The sequence below is a fragment of the Pristis pectinata genome, chromosome 20, assembly GCF_009764475.1.
Source record: "Pristis pectinata isolate sPriPec2 chromosome 20, sPriPec2.1.pri, whole genome shotgun sequence".
NCBI lineage: Eukaryota > Metazoa > Chordata > Chondrichthyes > Rhinopristiformes > Pristidae > Pristis > Pristis pectinata.
Genome location: NC_067424.1, coordinates 9,709,016 through 9,731,390, shown reverse-complemented (window position 1 = coordinate 9,731,390; position 22,375 = coordinate 9,709,016). Strand labels below are relative to the sequence as shown.

Below are 22,375 nucleotides of genomic sequence, written 5' to 3'. Positions count from 1 at the left end.
CACAAGACCCCACACATTCTCTCCACTCTATACGATGTATGCCAATCTATGAAAGAGAAAGAAAAATAGAAAGTATGATGGTGGGGGTGGGGAAACTGAATCTTTTAAAAGTATTATTGGGGCAAAATCTACTTTTAAGCCTCAAGAAAAACAAAAACTTTGACAGGATTTGTCGAGAAAACATTTGTGACCTAAAGTGTATTGTTCTCATATGGGTCTGATAAAGCAGGCTGCAAAGATTCCTGAATTGCTTGCTCTGGCTCTCTCTGCCTCGTGTGCTGATGTGGCACTCAGTTAATGAGGAAGATCAACTACAATATCGTCTTTCAGAAAACTTTTGTTTTAGCTCTTTGTTTGGACTTAAATTTAAAAATAGCAAAATAGAATCAATCTGGAATCTCATTTGTAACTAGAATTTTTTTTAAAGGTTAACTCTTTCCACCTCTTGCCTTCTGATTAAGTGCAGTTCTGATGTCATTCAACCAAGGTGATTTTCAGTCATTATATTGTCGACATGCTTTTCTCCCCCGAGTGTCACTACAGTAGCATTGTAGTCATGTTTGGGCTGCAAGTTGCACTCAAGGGACTTTTGAGTGTATGTTACAGGCTGACCCTGCTGTACTAGAAAAAATCGTGCACTGTTGGAAGTGCTGTCTTTGGAATGAAACTTTAAACTGAGGCTCCTTCTGCCTTCGTGGGTGAACGTGAAAGATCCCATGGCACAACTCCAAAGACAGGAGAGTGTTGGAGGCAACACCTTAAACACTGATGTCATGATGCAGGGTTTCAACCCAAAGCTTCCACCCCCCCCAGATGCTGCTTGAACCGCTGAGTTCCTCCGGCAGATTGCTTGCTGCTCTATATTCCAGCACCCGCAGTCTCTTTTATCTCTAAACATGGATCATTTGTATTATGACGAGGCTGTTTGTGGTGTCATACCGTGCACGAATTAGCTTGCGCCTTTACATTCATAACAAGTGACTGTGCTTCCAGAAGTAATTCATTGGCTGCAAAATATCTGGTTCTATCCAGGGATGTGCAAGGCTCTAGATAAATGCAGCTTCTGTTCCTCCACTGATGGTATTAAGGGGGGGGGGGGGTGGTTCTCAAATGGGAGAAAAACCTTTCAAAGGTGAGGAGGAATCCTCAAATCAGATCCTTCACCTTCATGTAGATGTATATAATGCAAAGCCACAGGGTGATCAAATAAAAAGAGGGTTAATTCAGTTCAAGGAAACTTTTTTTTGACAATCTTTGCCAGTTCTTGCTAACTGATTCCATTCACACTGATACTGAATTGCTTATTTGTTTGTTTTAACCCTGACTGATCAGAGGGGCCATGACTAGCAACTGATTTTTAAAAACAGATGGACTTCCTGTTATCTTTCCAAGAATCCACCTGAACTTTTTCCTTTGTAATCCCACTGATACGTGCAATTTCTGATTGGTTGGTCCAGGTCCAAGACTTGCAGCAACAGAATCCTGTGGTCAACTTGTAACTTACATAGTAGTTGTGTCCATCAGCTGTGTTGGACAGTGTTCTAACTGATACTCATCCTGTAAAAACACAAGCTGAAATACATCCAGCAACAACTAACCTTTGCTTTTGAGGCATGCATAGAACAAGTTCCAAGAAAGGAGGAATGGTTGCTTCAAGAATGAAGTTTTACTTGTAGACAAAAGTGACTGCAAGTGCTGGAATATGGAGCAAAAAAGCGTACTGCTGGAGGGGCTCGGTGGGTCATGAGTTTTGCTTGTGTGCATTGCATCTTCCCGCAGACTTGGATGTACCTTACCACACAGAATATCTGTTTCACAGCTATGGCCATGAACAGTTCCCTTCTCTCATTTTCGTTTAGTCCCCGATTTCTCTAATGTCCCATGAAATGAAGAGATAATAGGGCTGTTTAGAAATCCTTGATTGATATCTTTCCTTTATCACCAGACCCTCTTCCTGCAACACCATCTATGTGTTATGACCAAATCTCTTGCTTTGCCATAACCACCTGACCTGGTAACTAATTGTGGGATGGGAGATGGTGTGGAAGCTTTCAAATTTACTCTTGTGAATAGTTGCTTCAGTTGCAGAGCTTTGTTCACCCAGCCATTCAGTTTTAATGGACGGCAGATCTTGGGGCATAATGCAGATTGACTATGGCCATTGCCAGTGAGCACACACACTTAGCATTTACTCTGCATCTTTGATGCTTGAGGACCAATATAATTGGTTGGATGCAGTTGAAAGAAGGTTACTGGACTAATACCTGAAATAGGTGTAGATTAAACATGGAATTTACAACACAGAAGATGAACATTTGACGTATGCAAGCTTTAACAGACCTCACTTTACAATATTTTTTATCTTTTAAAGTTTATGAATGAATCCGTTTCCACCAAATTCTCGGACTGCTTATTCTACTCCATAACAATTCTCTCTTCACAAAAAAAATCTCCTCGTACCCCATCTGACTTTTCTAGCCAATTGCCTCAAATCCATACCATCTGTGACAGACTCACCTGCTCTGTTAACCCGAAAGCAGTGAGGTTGTTCACTTGCTTCACTACTTTTTGCAACATTTTTGTTGTTTGTTTGGATCTTTGGTCAGCACTGTAGAGGATAATACTTCAGTGACCTTTCATCCTTTTATTTACAGATTGATTTCCCGACCTCGGCATTTGAAGTCAAGTTCATGACACCTCCTCCAGCAGAATTCAGCCCCAAATACGAATTCAGTAGCCTGGATAATGAGTCAAGGAAACATCTGAAGGAAGTGATGCAGAAGAAGTCCCTCTTCTGGTAAACATGTTGTTATGATGATGATTGTTGATATTCTGTGAGGAAATGAAGGAACAGCTGTTGGAAGTTGACTTTGCCAAAGTCCTGCTTGGAGCCTTGGTGTATATGAAACAGAGTGTTTCAAGTGGTAGATGCGCCCCTTCGTATCTAGATGTTTACAGAACATGGCAGGAATGACACAACTGTGTAGCCTATTTTAAGAATTATTTATTCTGATTGATTAAAATTAGGATCTTTTTTCTTGGAGTTCTCTGAAACTTATGGTAGATGGACCTAAGCAGTTTTTTTTTGAACTTGAGTCCCACACTTGCAATTAAAGCAGGAAATGTTGGAAGGAGTAAGAAGGTTGTGAAACATCCACTGCAAGTGAAACGGCATTGATGTTTTGGGTTGATGACCTTGTATTGGATCTGGAAAAAGTTAGAGGTTCTACAATTTTTAACCAAGTGCAAAAAAAAAACAAGTTTCGACCAAGGAAAAGAGTAGGTAGTGAGGTGGGAAGCTGAGGAGAAAGGTCTGTGATTGAGTGGAGAACCTAAATGGTCGAGTGAGCTGGGATGATGGTATAAGGCTAATGGACAAATAAAGAAACGAGGGATGTTTTTAGAGAAGGTGTAAATGGTTGCAGGAGAACAATTATAGCGCTTGCAGTTTATGTTGGAAATCTTAAAATGTCCAATTAAAAGATGAGTTACTGTTTCACAGGTATCATTGCGACAATGTATAAGGTTGAGGGCAGTGTGGGCTCCGTGGGGGTGGAGTGGAAAATTAAAATGTCAAGCGACCGGAAGCTCAAAGTTGTGCTTAAAGATTAAACAAATGTGTTAAATAAGTTGTCGTCCAATCTGCACTGAGTTGATGGTAAATTTGATTCATCTGAATGAAAACAGAGCAACTCAGTCATTCCATTGACGATGTAAAGAATTACAAATGATGTTTGAGAGACTGCAAAGAAGCCAGTTGTGCCTTCCCCTTTCCTTTTTTACAAAAGTGTTGGGTGGAGGGGGGGGGTGGTTATATTGGGTTTAGATAGTAGAGGTTCAGTTTTAACTCCTTCCTTGCCCCAGAATTAATAATTTTTAGAACATAGAACGGCACAGGAACAGGCCCTTCAGCCCACAATGTCTATAGCCAGACGCGATGCTGAATTAAACTAATTCTCTTCTGCCTGTACGTGATCCATATCCCTCCATTCCCTGTATATCTGTGTGTTGATCTAATAGCTTCTTAAATTGCTATCATATCTGCTTCCAGCACTGCCCCTGGCAACCTGTTCCAGGTACCTAGCACTGCGTTTAAAAAAACTGCCCCACACATCTCCTTCGAACATTCAACCTCTCACCTTAAATGCATGTCCTCTAGTATCTGACATTTCTACCTGGGGAAAAAGATTCTGACTGTCTACCTGATCCATGAACCCATGAACATGACCTCATTGTTCTTTTTTTTTGCACTATTTATTTATTTTTGTAATTTATAGATTTTTATGTCTTTGCACTGTACTGCTGCTGCAAAACAACAAATTTCACATCATGTGTCAGTGATGATAAATCTGATTTGATGCCTGTCATAATCTTATAAACTTTTAAACCTCTTTTCTTCAGAATATTTCTAGATTGTGTGGAGATATGATCATATGAGCAATTAATATTAGCTTGGAAGTAACACAGCCTTTCTGTTTTCTCCCTATAAACTATGTCTACTTTGTAACTATCTTCAGTTCAGCTCCTTGTTGTGCAGAATAGACTCTTCCTTTTCATCCAAACTTGAGAGCCCACAATGCTAGAAGTGCTTAGCCGGTCATTATCTAAAGGAGATATCTCATCCAGAATGTTAATTTGCGCATTTTATCAGGGTAATATATTTATGCTTCATCCATGTTTAAATTGGTTAAATTCTGAAATCGCTTAAGAGGTTGAGATACCTCATCCAAACAATTATTGCTCGGTGCCCACACACTGATGTAGGTAGCTAACACTATTTGTTCACATAAATCACTTTGCAACTTCTTGAAGAATTTGTATAGAGGTAAAAGCTGACGTGCAGGGGTTGGCCTTTTCTCCATGTTGAGACTCTATTTCTGTGCTTGTAATTCTGTTAGTTCATATGACTTTCAATTCTGTCCTTATTTTTGTGAAATGTTCCTTGCAGAGTGGCCTTGGTGGTTATGAGAGGGCTTGAGTTGGATGGATTGTAATGGTGATGATTAGTAACGATGCACATTAATCTTCCTTGTGTCACAGGAACTGCTGATTGCACATTCTGAGTTACAAATGTAAATTGCCATAAAATAATGGATTATGTTTTGATTGTCATCCCATATTTTTATGAATCATGTAACTTGGCCAATTGGCTGACTCTGCATTTTTTCTGCAGCAATTGTGTAATTTTTTTTCTGATGAGTTGCTGCATGCATTAACCATCAGGTAGCCAGGCAAACCTTGGCCAGAAGCTGCACCCAATTATACACTAAACCCAGCATCATTTTTCAGAGATCAAATAGCTGAAGCAAGTCACTAAAATAGCTAATGGGATCAGGTGTATGTGCAGTAGCCCTGTGGGTTGTAATTGGATCAAGCTCTAATGTGCCAAGGAAGCAGAGTAATCCAATAACTTCTGACAGATAGGGTAGAGACTAACAATGAAGGACCAGACACGTGAGCTTTAGAACTGCCCAGCTCACCGCTCACCAGCTGTGTTCCTCTCCACCTATTCCTACATATATATTAAATGCTTGATTGTAAAGTGAAATTGATTGAATAATAGATTCATCTCTCATGGCCTCAAGATGTCCTGGAGTGATACGCAACCAATGGAGTGCTTTTGAAGTGTAATCTCAGTTGTAAAGCAGGAATAATGGGGAAAGACGTGGCCATTCACCCAGGACAGAATGGAATCGAGTGTTCATACATGCCAACTGATTTAATCCTCTGCAGTATCCCCTAGCTGGCATTACATACCTCTGACATATGAGAAGCTAGAGCTCTTCATCAACCCATACTTGTCACAAGGAAACTAGAGATGTTGAACAGGGTTGGGGATGTGGAAATGTACTCTTTTTTAAACGAAATTAGCAGCTGTACTGCAGATATCTTTCGCAATGGAATTGGGAAGATCATGCTCGGAGAGGCTACAGCAGTAGGCAAGCAAAACCATGGTGTTAACCTTGCTCAAACCAGAACGTTTGCACTAAAAATAAGTCAGTATTCTAATGGTTGCTGTTGGTGCATACAGGGGAATTGGAGTATGTTCTTGTTCAGTGTTGACATCTGTGGAAGAGACTGCCCTCCAGTGTGGAAGATGACTTTTGTGGAAGACACTGCCCTCTAGTGTAGAAGATGACTTTTGCTGAGTTGCAACACAAAAGAGACAGTCAGCAAAAAGCATCAGAAAATGAACTTTGAACAAGAGGACGCAGGTCACGGGACAAAATGCTATTGATCTGATCAGTAGACTGTGGTGTCAGAAGCAGCTTGCAATGTTTTATTTTGTTGTTAATTTCTGATTAAAAATGCTCTTTGTATATCAGGTTAATTGAGACCTTGTATTCTTTTTCTTACCTTTCTTGGACTCCTTGTTTCTTTAGATTCTGGGATGGATTCAGATTCTATTTCCAAGGTAGAAGACAAGTTATTATTTTGTTAGTTGTAGCATTCACTGGCTAAGAATAGTCTTGGAAAAGCTGCAGTTATTACCTGTACCTAGTTGCCCTGACAACCTCCATTGTCAGTAAGTTTTAAGATTCAGTCATGCAGTTGGAGTCAAATGCAGGTCAGCGAGCTGGAGTGTCGAGCTCTCTTTAAAGGACGAGTGGGCTTTAATGGCAGTCTGGATGCTCTCAAGGTCCCTATTTCAGCCTAAAATTTTCAATATATTTAATTTGATCACTTGCTATCAGTTGGCTTTGAGCAGTTAACCTCTGGAACTAGATCATTACTGTAACTACTGTACCTCTACACAATTGAAGGGTTAGGAATCCTCAGGTGCTGCAGAAAACGTAGTATTGGATTGGCCACCCATTGTGCTCAGTGCCCAAATTTAATTTCATTGATTAAAATGGAGTTAAATACCTAGTGGTGTGGTTAATAGGTGGTTTATCTCGTGCTACTGTTTTTTTCACCCTCCCCCATTGCAAATTTCTACCCCTCAAGAAGTTTTGAAAATAAAAGTAATTTTCCTTTGTACATATTCCTTCCTTCCTTCCCAACACATTTTAAATATTCCCTCCAAACCCGTATCATTCTCCAGCTGGGAGAAATGGGCACACAGAAGGGTCCCAGACCTGAAACATGAACCATTTCTCTTTCCAGAGGCTGAGTGATCTGTTGAGTTTCTCCAGCATTTTATATTTTATTCCTGTTTTTTAAGTCCTGCTGCTGCCTTGTTGGTTCAGCTGACAGAGAGGGACTGTTAAGGTTTATAGGTTGCTTGTTGTTGAGGTACTATTCCTGCAAGAGTTGCTGTGATGAAACTTTCACGGAAAATATTAATGTTTCACAGTTTTTGTTGCTTGCTGAATTGGGGGAGGGGGAGGCGGGTAGGAAAACAAAAGAATTGCAAATAATGTCGGATTAATGTAATACAAAAGTGCTGACCTAAGAATTTTGTGTCCTGTGAGGATAGTAAAACTGATAATCCAGCACACTTCGGGTGCTGGACAGGCAGACTTTCCAGACTATGGGTTGTTGCTACTCTTATTACTATAATACACTTTTAATTCCCTTTGTTTGTTAGATGCTACACAGTATTATTATAAAATTTCCAGCAAACAATCAGTTTTAGGGGAGGAAGGGAAATGCTGCTTGTGAGCCAGATGCTGAATCATCATGATTTCCGAACAGTCATATGGTGGATTATTGGAGTTTTACTGTGTATAGTTTCTATCAATGGCACAATCTATATTTTCCTTAACATGCTCCAGCCCAATGAGATAAGAACGTAGGAAAGAGCAGAAGTAGGCAATTAAGCTCCTTGTGCCTCTTTTTTTTATTTTAACCTCTGCATATCCACACTACAATAACCCCTTGATTCCCTTTATATTTAAAAATCTACCAATCTGTCTCAGCAACTGAGCATCCACAGTCCTCCAGGCAATGAATTCTAAAGACTCTCCACCTCTGGGTGAAGACATTTCCTCTTGGCTCAGTCCTGGGTGGCCAACCCTTTATTTTGAGATATGACATCTGATTCTAGATACTCCAGCCAGGGGGACTATCAACTCTGCACCTACCTTGTCAAGCCCTTTGAAAATGTTGTAAGTTTTAGTGAGATTCTCTCTCATTCTTCCAAACTCCCAGGGAGTACAGGCCTCATCTGCTTGATCTCTTCTTGTACGATAAGCAGACCATTCTAGGAATCCATCTGGTGAAGTTCACTGCATTCCCACTATTGTACGTTTATTCTTCCTTGGATATGGAGAGCAGATCTGTGCACAATATTCCAGATACAGTCTCATTTAGGCTCCATGTAACTGGGCTACGATCTGTGCTCCACCAATTCTGACCTGTGGTGCATTCCTGGTTTAATAACTCCATTATTGGTGGCTGTCTCAGGCTGAAAATCTGGAATTCCTTCCACAAACGTTCCTTGTTTTCTTGTGCTCTCTCTCTGTCTCTCCCTTTCCCTTTCCTGTTAGTTGCCTATTTGTCCACACTATCATCTCCTCATAGATTTGGTAGAATGAGGGTCTGATTCATTACCTTTTTTCCCAGGCCAGATTCTGACCAGTCTTTGATTGATGATAAGTGTGGCCTTTGGTATAACATTTTGCAGGATTTCAAGTTGGTGCCTTTCGTGTGAACCTTGTATGAGCATTTCTAGCAATGAGCTTGACCTTGACTCACAAGACTCAGCGAATGTATCTCGGGTGACACTTCTGTTCTCTGGTTACTCTGAGGGTATCTACAGCCAGCTGGCCTCCTGCAGTAATTCTGTTGTGTCTTTGATGTCTGCCACTGATTACTGACCCCTGTGCTTCTCTTCACCCCCAACCCCCTCCCTGCAGGCTGACTGAAGCAGACAAGAAGCTGTTGTGGGAGAAACGATACTACTGTCACTCAGAATGCAACTGCCTGCCGATGGTGCTTGCCAGTGCCCCCAGCTGGGAGTGGGCTTGCCTGCCTGATATCTACACCTTGCTCAAACAGTGGAACTGCCTAAGCCACCTGGATGCCTTAGGGTTACTCCACGCTGCGTGAGTACTAGAAAAGTATTACCACACTAAGATTAAAGTTCATGCCCTAAAATATCGTGGTGGGGCAATCACTTAAAAAATATTGGGAACCATTTGATCTGTTATGTTTATGAATCCATTGTAATTTACCATCCCCAACCTCCACAATAGTATTTAGTGGCTTCTGAAAGGATTCTTTGCCTCCTTTCAGAACATGGAATTTTTCACTGGTGTCCTGGCTAACATCTATCCTTCGCCTTGGGTTATCTGGACATTTATCTGCTTAAAGTTTGTGTGACATTACTGTATGCAGATTGTGCTGCATTTTCTACATTATTGTACAAAGCATTGCTAACTGGGCTTTAAACTGTTTTGGAACATCCATATGAGTGCAAGGTTATTCTTTAGTCCTTTTTTTTATTGCAAAGACACAAGGCCAAATAGCACTCCCACCCCCATTCTGTACATTTTTATGATTCTCTGCTTCTATTGCAGCTTTTGATAATTTTTTTGTTGCTGTATTAAAGCCATCCTATAACCAGTACTAAGCTTATCTTTTACTGGTTTGTGCCACGTGTCTTATTTACCTCATTTATTTACTGCATGTGTACATTCTGGAATTCTTTTCCTAAGATCCCAATTTTTTGATTACATCTTCTCTCTTTTCTCCCCCACCATCTTTTTCACTTTGCTATCTCTCTTGCTCGCTGACTAGTTACAAAGCCCTCTTGTTATCTTCTTTCCAATGAAGAGATTACATTAGTGGCTGCTGCCGCTCATCTACACTGTTACCCTCTTTCCCCCATGTGAGCTTTTGCTCTGAGAAGTTCAGCTGAAGTGCAAAGGAAATTTTGTTTTGATTAGTTGCAATAAAATGTTGTGGTACCCCTATGCGATTAAATTTGTCATGTTAAAGGTTTGGCTTCACAAGCCACATGAAGTACTAAACTCACCTTTGCATTAAATGTACTGGGCAGCAGAGTGAACTGAAACTGCTCTCCTAACAATAGTATTGAGTACCAACAAGGTAAAGGTCCCAGCTGAACTTAAACAAATCTTGCTGTTGGAAGTGAAACCCTCCTACAACATAGGTTGTCTAACAAATGATGCAGCTAAAAGTTGTCATGGTGCTATGGCAACTGAAAGAATCGTCAGGTCATACATGGAACTGTTATTAAGTGTGACCTCTAAGGCCACATTCATAGTTTCCATATGCAGAAAGGCGTGAAGTGTTTATTAACATCAGCACTGGCTTGCTGAGTGATTGTGACCAACAATTAGCACTCCCTGAGTGTGCATGCCTACTTTGGCTCCCAGTTGACGAGAGTTTCAACCTTCATTTTTCCTTTCAGCCTACTCTTACCTTCCACTCTGACCCTCTATATCCTGCTTTGAGATCTCCCCACTCCTCAGTTCTGACCTTGTACATTTCCCCGCTTCCTTTGTCTTGCTGTTTGTGGTTATTTTAAATGTCTGTGTCCTGTATTCTGGAATATCAATCCTATAATTCTATGTGCTCCTTAAAACTTATCCTTTTTACCCAAGCTTTTAGTCACTTGTCCTTGTACCTCTCTGTGGAGTTTTTGTCTCAACATTCCTCTGCAGTGTCTTGAAACATTTTACTATGTTCTGACTGTCTCAGTTGTTATTAATGATCATGCAAGGCCAAATAACTTGCCAGCAGCCACTCATAAAGGATGAAACAGTTGTTTAAGGGGTTTGAAAATTCCAATGAAATTGTCTCAATGAGAAGTTGATGCTTTTGGAAAAGGAAGTTACAAAATTGATGAGGTGTTGAGGGGTAGAAATAGATGGATGGCTATCTTTAGAAGGATAGGAACAGGACAAAGCCAAGCTCCTCAAGCCTTCTCTAGTTTTTAATTAGATCACGGCTGATCTGTATCTTCACTTCTGACTCCCTTCTTGCTTCCATTTCCGACATACCCTAGCCTAACAAAATTCTGTCAATCTCAGTTTGTAATTTTCAGTGATCTTAAACGTTTCCGGGGAAGTGGTTAAAATTCCTCATTTCCTATAACTACTGCGTGAAATGAGTGCTTCCTGATTTTGCCCTTAATAGCTTTTATATAATTGAAAAGTTCTGCCTCTTTGCCCTGGACTGTCCCACTAAAGGAAACCACCTCTTTTTAGATGGAATTGGAGTTGGCTTATTATTGCCACATGTACTGGGGTACAGTGGAAAAATTTGCCTTGCATACCATTCATACAGATCAATTCATTACACAGTGCATTGAGGTAAAACAATAACAGAATACAAAATAAAGTGTAACAGCTACAGAGAGTGCAGTTCAGGCGGACAATAAAGTTCAAGGTCATAACGTGGTAGATTGAGAGGTCAAGAGTCCATCTTATCGTTCTAGGGAACCATTCAGTAGTCTTATAACAGTGGGATAGAAGCTGTCCTTGAGCCTAGTGGTACATGTTTTCAGGCTTTTGTATCTTCTGCCCGATGGGAGAGGGGAGAAGAGAGAATGTCTGGGGTGGATGGGGCCTTTGATTTTGCTGGCTGCTTTACTGAGGCAGCAAGAAGTGTAGACAGAGTCCATGGAGGAGAGGCTGGTTTCCATGATATGCTGAGCTGTGTCCACAACTCTCTGCAGTTTTTTGCAGTCACGGACAGAGTTGTTGCCATACCAAGCCATGATGCATCCAAGTAGGATGCTTTCTACGGTGCATTGATAAAAATTGGTGAGGGTTGACAGGGACGTGCCAAATTTCTTTAGCCTACTGAGGAAGTAGAGGCGTAGGTAAGCTTTCTCGGCCGTGGCTTCTACCTAGTTGGACCAGAACAGACTGTTAGTGATGTTCACTGCTAGGAACTTGAAGCTCTCAACCCTCTCAACCTCAGTATCGTTGATGTAGACAGGAGCATGTGCACCGCCCCCCCTTCCTGAAGTCAATGACCAACTCTGTTGTTTTGCTGACATTGAGGGGAAAGGTTGTTGTCATAACACCATGTTACTATGCTCTCTGTCTCCTTCGTGTACTCCGACTTGTCGTTATTTGAGATACGGCCCACTACGGCGGTATCATCTGCAAACTTGTAGATGGAGTTAGAGCAGAATCTGGTCACGCAGTTATGAGTGTATAGGGAGTAGAGTAGGGGGCTGGGGACACAGATTAGTGGGCACCAGTGTTGAGAATAATCGTGGCGGAGGTGTTGCTGCCTGCCCTTACTGATTGCAGCCTGTTTGTCAGGAAGTCAAGGATTCAGTTGCAGAGGGAGGTGTTGAGTCCCAGGTGTTGGAGTTTGGTGATGAGTTTGCTTGGAATTATAGTACTGAAGGCAGAGCTGTTGTCAATAAACAAGTCTAATGTAGGCGTCTTCTTTGATAGTCAGATCTTTGAATCAATCTTAACCATGCAGCCTGTTTGTCAGGAAGTCAAGGATTCAGTTGCAGAGGGAGGTGTTGAGTCCCAGGTGTTGGAGTTTGGTGATGAGTTTGCTTGGAATTATAGTACTGAAGGCAGAGCTGTTGTCAATAAACAAGTCTAATGTAGGCGTCTTCTTTGATAGTCAGATCTTTGAATCAATCTTAGCCATCCATTCAAATCATCCGAAAACATTTACACTTGAGGAAGTACAAGCCCAGTTCATACAAGATTAGTGCCAGTTAAAGATTGCGCTAAATGCAGCCAAGCCACAACGTTGATTCCTTGACTGTTTTATGTAGGTTCCCTGATCAAGAGCTTCGCCGCACTGCAGTGCAGTGGATGGACACCATGTCCACATCTGAACTTGTGGATTTTCTACCTCAGTTAGTACAAGTGAGTATCTTACAATATTAATTTGAAAATCTGTGCAAGTAAAATTTATTTACAGGACTGATGCAGGGTTTTGACCCAAAATGTAGACAATTCCTCCCCGCCCCCCCCCCCCCCCCCCCAGATGCTGCTTAACCCAATTGTTGCTCAAGAGTCCAGCATTTTCAGTCTCTTGTCTCTGTGGCTACAGAAGGAGTCATTTTGAAGTACTTCTGAGATCTGTGCTTTTACGTCTTGCAGGCCCTGAAGTTTGAGTGTTACTTGGACAGCCCCCTGGTGAGGTTCCTGCTGCGGAGAGCCATCTGTGATGTGAAAATTGCTCATTATCTCTACTGGTGCGTAAGTTGAATGTCTCTACAATCTACCACATTTTGGCCAGAATTGATACAAACACAAAGACGTATACTTTTAGGCTGCTTCTGGACTTTTAAAGAAGCTTCCTGACTTCTCTCCGGTTCATGTGATTTTTGATTTGGGGAGATTGTACATTCTCCAATGGTTCAGCACTTCTGAGTTAGTTGGTTGTGGGCTGCCCTCGCGTCGCCAGTGACGTACAGGGCCTATTCCTCAAGAGAAATGTTCCATTTTAACAATAGAAATGGGACAATTGGAGGTAGTGAATAACCATTGATTTTGGGACAACGAGGAGCTTTTGCATTTGGTCAGCAATGTTATGATGGTGGGATAGCAGGTAGTGGGGAGTACTGAAGTAAATTCCAGTGTTGCACTTATCCAAATTCCTCCCATGCAAACAGTGACTGAGGCTGGTAGCTGCCGAACTCTTTCTTAAATCCAATGGATATTTGATGTGACCTCAGTTCCTCTAAACCTCTTGATTGCTGCACCTTGCACATTGATTTAATGCTTTGTCTGTGCAATCAATATAATGTGCGTTTTTATTTGCCATGATGTGAAGGTGTACAGTGCTGCCCCTGGAACCAGTAACCCGTCTTATAATGGGCTGAAGCTCCACTCTAACTATGATGCCCAGTCATGAATCAAGCTCATTAATGAACAGTGATGTAGATTGTAATTTGGCTTGTGTTCAGAATTATGATTCCTTCGTTGTTGAATGTTAATTTTGCTATACTATGATTTTTTTGTTTGTTTGAGCCACTCCATCCTTAAAACTGTAGTGGCTGCCATTTAATCTGTCTCTGAAGGAATACCTTCAATCAGAACTGTAGTGCCCATTTGGTGGTGTACCTTGAACTCCTCATTTCCATCCTTCTGCTTTAGCATTGCTCACCAACTGGAAGCAGCATCTGTGCACCAGGTGTTAATGGGCAAGGTTGCCACTCAGCAGAGAGTCATTGTTTGCCAAACTGGGCAGTACCTTGTAAATTCCCAAAATGGTTGGAAGTCTTATAAGCCGGCAGGATATTTGAGTAATGAATTGGAAACATCAAAACCCCATCCGGGCAATGTTAGGTGTACTTGTTGATTGTATGTGATTCCTTTCCCACTGCTACACATCTCCTGAGGCTGTCTTACTTGCCTAAATTTTTGAGTCAGTGGCAAAGTAACAGTGCTTAACTCAGAACAAAGCCCTCAGAAAGCTGTGGTGCGGACTTCCATACTACCAACATCTACTTGTGTCAAACACAGAGATTCCTGGCATTCAGCAGCCATGATGTCATTGACTTGGCTGAGTATTAAAAGAATTCTCGCAGACGCCAAACCAGGAAGGGAAAAGAAAAATTTTTTTGGCTGATATTTTGACAATTTAACAGAGCTTAAGTAGAGAATGGAATATGTACTTAAGACAAAGGTAGAAAATGAATACCTGAGCCTTCCTACTTTGAGCTGCTGACACCTATACGTGATTCATTTTGTGAAAGGGTCCAGGTTTCAAAGCATGTTAAAAGAATGTAGATGATAATGTATGTCCTACGCTTCAAGGCCAAATTAATTCCGAACTAGCCCCAATTTAACAAGGACGCTTTTATGTTCTTGACAATATGATAATATATTTTCCAAGAATTGGAACAAAAAGTTTTGATCAGTTGTTGCATGGACTTTAAGGGAGAATGCTTTAACCAGTTTCGTTAGTGTTTCAGAATTTAAGCATCTCAGGCTATTTTTAACGTAACCTTGCCTGGTTTTATTTGTGTTTGCTACCAGCTACAGTAGAAAATGGTGACGTCTAAATCAAATGCAGCGAGTTTTGGAAGCCTTTTCCTCAAGAATGGTTGCTGAGCTGCCTTTAGTAGAAGTAGGACACAAATTACTTGATAAACTTTTTTTTAAAAAAAACACCCGGTGTAATGTGAAAGACAGGAGTACTCAGAGTGCTATGCAAAGTGCAGTCAAATGTTATTCCTCCTGCACGTGGACCTCGGGGTACATGCAGTGTTCGCCAAGTCTCCATGAGAAATACTTCATGCTTGCATTTGCGTAACATCCCATGTAAGTTTAAACAGACACTCCATGTGCCCTCATGGTGCATGTGAAAATTTCCATGGCAGTATTCCAAAGTCAACCAGAGAGATTCTTATCAGTGTCCTGGCTGATATTCATCCCTTAGATAAAATCACGAAAACAAATTGTTTCAAAGGCAAACTACTGCAAATGCTGGTGATTTGTCAGAAGATGTTGGCAATACTCAGCAAATCAGCTGGTATCTGTGGAGAGGATACTGGGGTTAAAGTTTCAGGTTGTAGAGTCACAGAATTATACAGGCCCTTTGGCCCAACTCTTCCATGCTAACCAAGACATCTATCTGAGCTGAGGTTGATGATCTTTTATCAGAAGTGGGGAAAAAGCTAAAAGTGAAACGAGTTTTAAGTTTCGGACAAAGCAATGGGGAGTTCAGAAAAGGTAAGGGAAGATCTTTATAGGGTGGGGATTGAGGGAGGTTGAATGACATGAGTGGTGGCAGTGCTGGCAGTGAAGGTACAGCTGAGGGAGTTTAAACTGGAGGAGATGATTAAAAGCAGAAATTACGAGAATAGAACAAAAAAAAGTTGGAAATGTAATAGATTTGGACTGGTTGATCGTTTGTTTGAAATTTCTGAATTAAATACAGAGTCTTGAAGGGGGCACAATGGTACAGCTAGTAGAGCTGCTGCCTCATTGCTCCAGTGACCTGGGTTTGATCCAACCTCTGGTACTGTCTGTGCGGAGTTTGCACGTTCAGTGTCTCTGTGTGGGTTTCCTCCACATTCTCTGGTTTCCTCCCACGTTCCAAAAATATGCTGAATAGTAGGTTAATTGGCAACTGTAAATTGCCCCTAGTATACAGGTAGGCGGTAGAGTCTGAGGTAACCTGATGGGAATCTGGAAAGAATAAAAATGGGTTGGGGAAGGATTCATATAAAAATGGGTGCTTGATGGTTGGCATGGACTCGGTGGGTTGAAGAGCTTGTTTCTGTGCTGTATCTCCCCATGACACTCTGGCTGTAATACACAGACTTGTAAGATGAGGTTCTATTCCTCACTTACGGCAAAATTTATTGGAGCAGCGTAGGAGGCCCAAAGTAGGAGTGGGATGGAGTGAAAGTCAATTGGAAGCACTAGGTTACCCTTGCAGACTAAATGGAGGTGTTCATCAAAGTGGTCACCTCATCTGCATTTAATTTTCCCCCAATGTAGGGGAGACCAAATTGTGAGTGCTGAATGCAGATTACTAAATTGAAGTAAGTATGAATAAAACTCCGCTTCACCTGGAAGAATTGTTTGGGTTCCTGGCTGATGGGAAGGGCAGGTATCTCCTGAAGTCTAAGGAGAAGGGGAGTAGGTGTTGCTGGAGATGGGAGAGTGGTCCAGAGCATTATAGAGGGAATGGTCTCTTCAGAATACTGAAAAGGAAAGATGTGTCTGCTGCTGGGTGTCAGAAATTTTGGTGGGGGTTGTATTGAACGTGGAGGGTGGTAAGATGACAGATGAAGGACAAAGGGAATCCGATTCATGTACAGGGTGGGAGGCAAGGTTGTGAGAGCAGATGTACAGGAAATGGAGCAAATGCAGTTGAGAGATCTGCCAAGTATGGTGGAGGGGAAACCACAATTGAGGGAAAAGGAAAACATTGCGGAAACACTGGTGTGGAAGGTGGCATTGTCAGAGCAGATGTGACGGAGGCGTTGGAACCGGCAGAATGGAATGAGGTGAGAGGAAGTGTAGTCAGGCTGGCTGAGAACTTATAATGGATATGAGTCACGAGCCGAGATGGAGAACTTGAGAGGGGAAGGTTATAATAGACCAGATGAAGTTGGCATCAGAGGTGATGAAAATTTTAAGTTCTGTATAAGAGCAGGAAGTAGCGCTAATACGGTCTTCGATGCCCAGTTTCTGTCTCCTCCCTAGAAAAGCTGGCTTTTGCTAATAGAAACATGACCAAGAACCCAGCCCTTGGAGCTGATGTATTAAATGTACTGGCAGATAATTCCGCCCTTCCCCCAATTGTCTCTGGTGATATCACAGTGATTCCACCCATTGAATAAACAAAGTCACTTTGGTGGAGAGCAAATGTTCCAAAGAATTAATAGCCCAAAGATATCAGTCGTAGGCAAGAGCTACATTATAAGCCCCACAGTAACACACTTCAGTAGTAACCTCATACTGACCACTGCTTGCAGAATCAGGTTTGTTATCACTGACGTATGTCGTGAAATTTATTGTTTTGTGGCAGTACAGTGCAAAACATAAAGACACAAAAATTACTATGTTACAAAAATAAATAGTGCAAAAGAGAAATAACGAAGAAATCTGATGGCGGAGGGGAAGAAGCTGTTCCTGAAGTGTTGAGTGAGTGTCTTCAGGTTCCTGTACCTCCTCCCCGGTGGTAGTAACGAGAAGAGGGCATGTCCTGGATAGTGAGGGCCCTTAATGATGGATGCTGCCACCTTGAGGCACCGCCTCTTGAAGATGTCCTTGATGGCAGGGAAGATTCTGCCTGTGATGGAACTGACTGAGTCTACAACCCTCTGCCACCTCTTTCTATCCTGCACATTGGAGCCTCCATACCAGGTGGTGATGCAACCAGTCAGAATGCTCTCCACCGTACATCTGTAGAAATTTGCAAGAGTCCTTGGTGACATACCAAATCTCCTCAAACTCCTAACGAAGTAGAGCCATTGGCGTGCCTTGTTCATGATTACATAAACCTCAGGCAACACAGAGTTTGCAGTGATACAACAGAACTGAAGGAAAACTAGGTAGTACTGTAGACTGTGAAAGTGTGTAAATGTGTTGCCGAACACAATGAGTTAAAGATTTCTCACCCCATTCTAAACTGGGGCATACGGTGAGAGTGTCCTAGGTACAGAAGTTAGAACACGATGATAATTGTAAACGTACAATGTGGCAGCAGCTGCATATTGTACTCCACTTTCAAAATTCACTTTCTTTGACTTCAGGACAAGGTGCAGCTGCTGCTGTATGTGCACATTTACAGTAAGCAAACGAGACTGAATTTCCAACCACCTATGTTGGTTGCGTAGCATAAATCAGAATTAATGGATTTTGAAAGGGAGTAAATGGGAGAAAATGGCTGCCAAGGATTGATCCGTGTTGGATGGAGGTCAGAAAAGATTTTGTGGAGATAAAAAAAAAATCAAAGTTAGACCTCACTAAGCTTCTGATATTCCTCCTTAGTAAATCTCTGTTGGACCTTTCATGAGCAGGGTGTGAGTTATCACCTGAGATTTGTATTGGTGAAGATGAAAGTAGTTGTAATAGTTATCCTGCTGGTAATAAATGTCCTTGATAAGGAGCTACTGACAAACAGGAATAAATTCAACATTATTCCATGTATTTACAACAGTAGTGGCAACGTGGCCCACTGGCTTCAAGCAGCTGTTACTACTCTACATTAGCTTCCAAACACATTTCTTCAACTAACTGTATTGGCATTTCCTTCCATTCCTTTCTCCCTCAGTCTGGTTAGCTTTTTCTTCAGTGCATCATGCAGCTTTCTTTGACTACTCTCTGATTGCAAGTTCCAGTAGCTAAAATATTTTCCTGAATTCTCTATTGTATCAGTCAGTGACCATCCTATGCCTGTGGTTACCCTCATTCTGGTCTTGTCTTCAGATGGAAACATCTTCTCCAAGTTGACCTTTCCATAATCTTAATGGCAGGTTAACAGCACATTAAATTTGAAATACTCTGCACTAGGCTGCAATTAATAGAACAGCAATCAGTATTTAGGATATGGAACCAAATTTGTGAAACCATTATTCACTATCACATGACTTTCTCAGTTTAATTGTGCTATACTGTTTGTAATGTTATTGGTGCTTGAGTATAATTTTATTTCTTTCCAGGTTACTGAAGAATGCGTTAAATGATTCCCACTTCAGTGCCCGATACCAGCATCTTCTCGGGGCCTTGCTTTGCTGTGTGGGGAAGGGCATGAGGGAGGAGTTTGATAAGCAGACCAAACTAGTTCAAATTCTGGCCAAAATAGCACAGAAAGTCAGAGACACTACTCTCTCCGCTCGCCAGGTAAGTACACAAAGGGTCTATGTAGCACTGCCATATTCTAGCTTAGTACATGGAGGGTTGATATAGTATTGACTTCTTGTTGTGCTTTTGCAGGAAGGGTTATAGAGCACTAACTTCATGCCAGATAATTATACCAAGGGTTAATAGAGCCATATACTCAATTTGTTCAATACCATCCACTGTTAAATTTCCCCATGGTCACAATGCCACCTCTTTTTCTATTTTTACTGACTTTAAAAAAAAGAATGTTTGAGCTAAATCCCCAAATTCCATTGCTGTTCTGATTTGTACTAAACATTGATAGAAATGAGACCAGTGTTGTAGACCCCTTGAAATGCATTAGGATTGACTGATAAAACTGGGGTCATCTTCTTTGCTCTGTACCTTCCTGGTCTTACTGGTTGTTGCCCCTCTCCTAGAATACCACATTGACACCATCTAATCAAGGGGGTGTGCGTGCTTGGGGATTACGCGTGTTCTGCATTGTAACTGATGTGAAGTGTTGTGTGCTGCCTCAGATTTAACAGAACAGAAATTCTGAATGCAGTTCATTAATCCTTTTATCTCTGCTGCAGACTGTTCTGCGTGAAAACATGGAGGTAGTGCAACAGTTCTTCAGCTTTCAGAATCACTGTCGTTTGCCTTTAAACCCCAGTCTTTTAGCCAAAGGTGTAAATCCAAGGGTACGTATTTTTCTGTAAACTTATTTTAAGTTTGCATTTTCTGTATGATCATTTCCTCCTCGTATTCATTTCTGTTTTTCTTCAAACTGTTTCTTGAGCTTCCAAGGATTTTTTAGTTAATTGTAATTGTACCACCCACAGGAAGTCTATCTGACCCATCACGCCTGGCTCCCTCATGTTTTCCCCATCCCCTTTGGAAGTGTACATCTAAGCATTATCTCCTCATCGGTTCCAGGCCAGAACCATACACGCAACGATTCTGTGTCGAGGACTGGTTTGTTATTCTGAATGCAATGATCCAAGAATAGGTCATTGGAGTTTGCATGTACAATGGCTTATAATATGTCAATGCCTAAATAACCATGGAGTCTTCAACACAACCCAGCCTGTAAAATCATTATTGAGGATGTAAAGGGTTTAATTGAACATGACTTGGAAAACTGTAATAAGCTGTTCAGGCCCTGAATCATCTCTGTTGGACTTGCTGATATTGCGTTACAGCAGATAAAGGGCACTGTGATTGTTCTCAGCATCTTAAATGTAGAGTTGCAAAAACTTGACAGAGTTCAGATTCCTGCGTCATTGTCTAGTGAATGCTGCCAGGAAGTTCATCTGCGTGAATTTTGGCAAAGTGTAATCCTCACTGGATCTTCTCTTTGACTAATAGTCTGCTGGCACTCGGTCAAACCTTGCACGTGAATTATCTTCACCAGAGAAGAAGGTGTACTAGAATGCAGCCATCTACGATTGAATCCCAACATGGATCACTGAGTATAGCCCTTGGTTGTTTGTTAGGTGAAGGGTGACGGCCCATCCCTTAAAGGGGGACACCTTTATTGTTCTGTCTTATCACTGAAGATAAGATCTCTTTATTAGTCACATGTACGCCGAAACACAGTGAAGTACATCTTTTGCATAGTGATTTGGGGGGCAGCCCGCAAGTGTCACCACGCTTCCGGCGCCAACATAGCGTGCCCATAACTTCCTAATCTGTACGTCTTTGAAATGTGGGAAGAAACCGGACCACCCAGAGGAAACCCACACAGACACAGGGAGAACGTACAAGACTCCTTACAGACAGTGGCCAGATTTGAACCCGAGTCGCTGGCGCTGTAAAGCATTATGCTAACCACTATGCTACTGTGCCTGCCACACAAGTGAAGGGGGGGTGCCTTTGAAACTTCATTAACACTGTCTGTAGCAATCACCCTGCCTTTGGATGTCTATCTTTCCAACTGAAAAGCATCAGTACAGATTTGGATTGCAAAATTTTTTTTTAGAGAATTGGAGGAAAGCTAGTTACTACCACGTGACAACTGGTTATTATTATTGCATCTGCAGGCTTGCTCTTTCTTCAATTCCAATGCTGTGCCTCTGAAGATTTCCTTCCTCAACGCAGACCCTTTGGGGGATAACATTAACGTCATTGTTAAGGTAAGTTTATCTAATTTGGGATGCATTTTGAAACATTGAGATTGAATCTGTGCTAGTTACTTGGGACATGGCCAGAAAGTACAATTCATCTCAAGGCAATGATTTCATGGGTACTGATTGACTTTGAATAATTTACTTGGCACAAAATGGTACGATGCAAGTTGGTACTCGCGATTCCTCACACTGAGATTTGCCAGGCTTGGCTGGAGTGGAGGAAAGTGAAAGGATGATTGTAAAGCCAGTCATCTCCGATTACACTGACAGCTAAAGAAAGACACTGACTGATCTGGAAGCAGTTCCTCTCACTGTGCGTGTCGATGAGCATTGTGTATAGAGCCACACAAGTGAAAAGAGGAAAAATCAAATGCATTGCCTCTTGGAGATCGAACAGTAAACAGAATGGATTGATTTGTTCTTGTACGTGCTTGGCTAGTAAGCACAGACGGAGTCATAAATGAATTTCTGAGAACCTGTTGTGACAAGTCAGGATTGCATTTTTATTGGTCCAGTGGCTAAGAATGTAATGGAGGTGACAGCAGCCAATAATTATATTTCTGAATTAAATAAGTTTAAGATCTCTTGGGTTGGAATCAAGTTTTTCTGTTCTTGTATTCTTTACAATAATAGTCCTCCTCTTGTTGATTAGATCCCAGAAACACAGCCAGGTCTGGCTAATGTGAAATCAACGGTTCTTGAAATAAACACATACCTTTTGCTAGTGATTGCAAAAAAAGTGATTCAATGTATTTCTTGAAATTTAAATTATTTCTACCAATCTGAATTGCTCATCTGATTGGAAGGGGTGCAATATCCTTGGACATAGAAGCCAAAAAAATTCACCTAGGATTAAATTTCACAATTTTTAAAAATTCATTCATATGCTCAAATTTATTGCCTGTCCTTAACTGTTCCTGAACTGAGTGCTTGCCTGTGCACTGCAGAGGAAGAGTCGACCACATTGCTGACAGTAAATGTTGGGGAAGTGGAAATTACCTTCCATAAGAATATTAAGGAATTTAGTGATTTACCTTTTAGTGTTCTGGTAGATCTGTGCTT

General features: G+C 41.5%; 1 protein-coding gene across 2 annotated transcripts in view; it reads left to right on the top strand.

Annotated features, from left to right (window-relative positions):
• The window catches only part of pik3c2b (phosphatidylinositol-4-phosphate 3-kinase, catalytic subunit type 2 beta), a 107,757-nt gene that overhangs the window by 65,994 nt on the left and 19,388 nt on the right, over positions 1-22,375 (top strand). For both annotated transcript variants that reach the window (XM_052034876.1, XM_052034875.1), the window contains 7 exons: positions 2,655-2,797; positions 8,802-8,990; positions 12,665-12,758; positions 12,996-13,090; positions 19,022-19,202; positions 19,778-19,885; positions 21,227-21,319. In XM_052034876.1, coding sequence (XP_051890836.1) covers positions 2,655-2,797; positions 8,802-8,990; positions 12,665-12,758; positions 12,996-13,090; positions 19,022-19,202; positions 19,778-19,885; positions 21,227-21,319 — 903 coding nt within the window. The remainder of the gene's footprint in view (positions 1-2,654; positions 2,798-8,801; positions 8,991-12,664; positions 12,759-12,995; positions 13,091-19,021; positions 19,203-19,777; positions 19,886-21,226; positions 21,320-22,375) is intronic.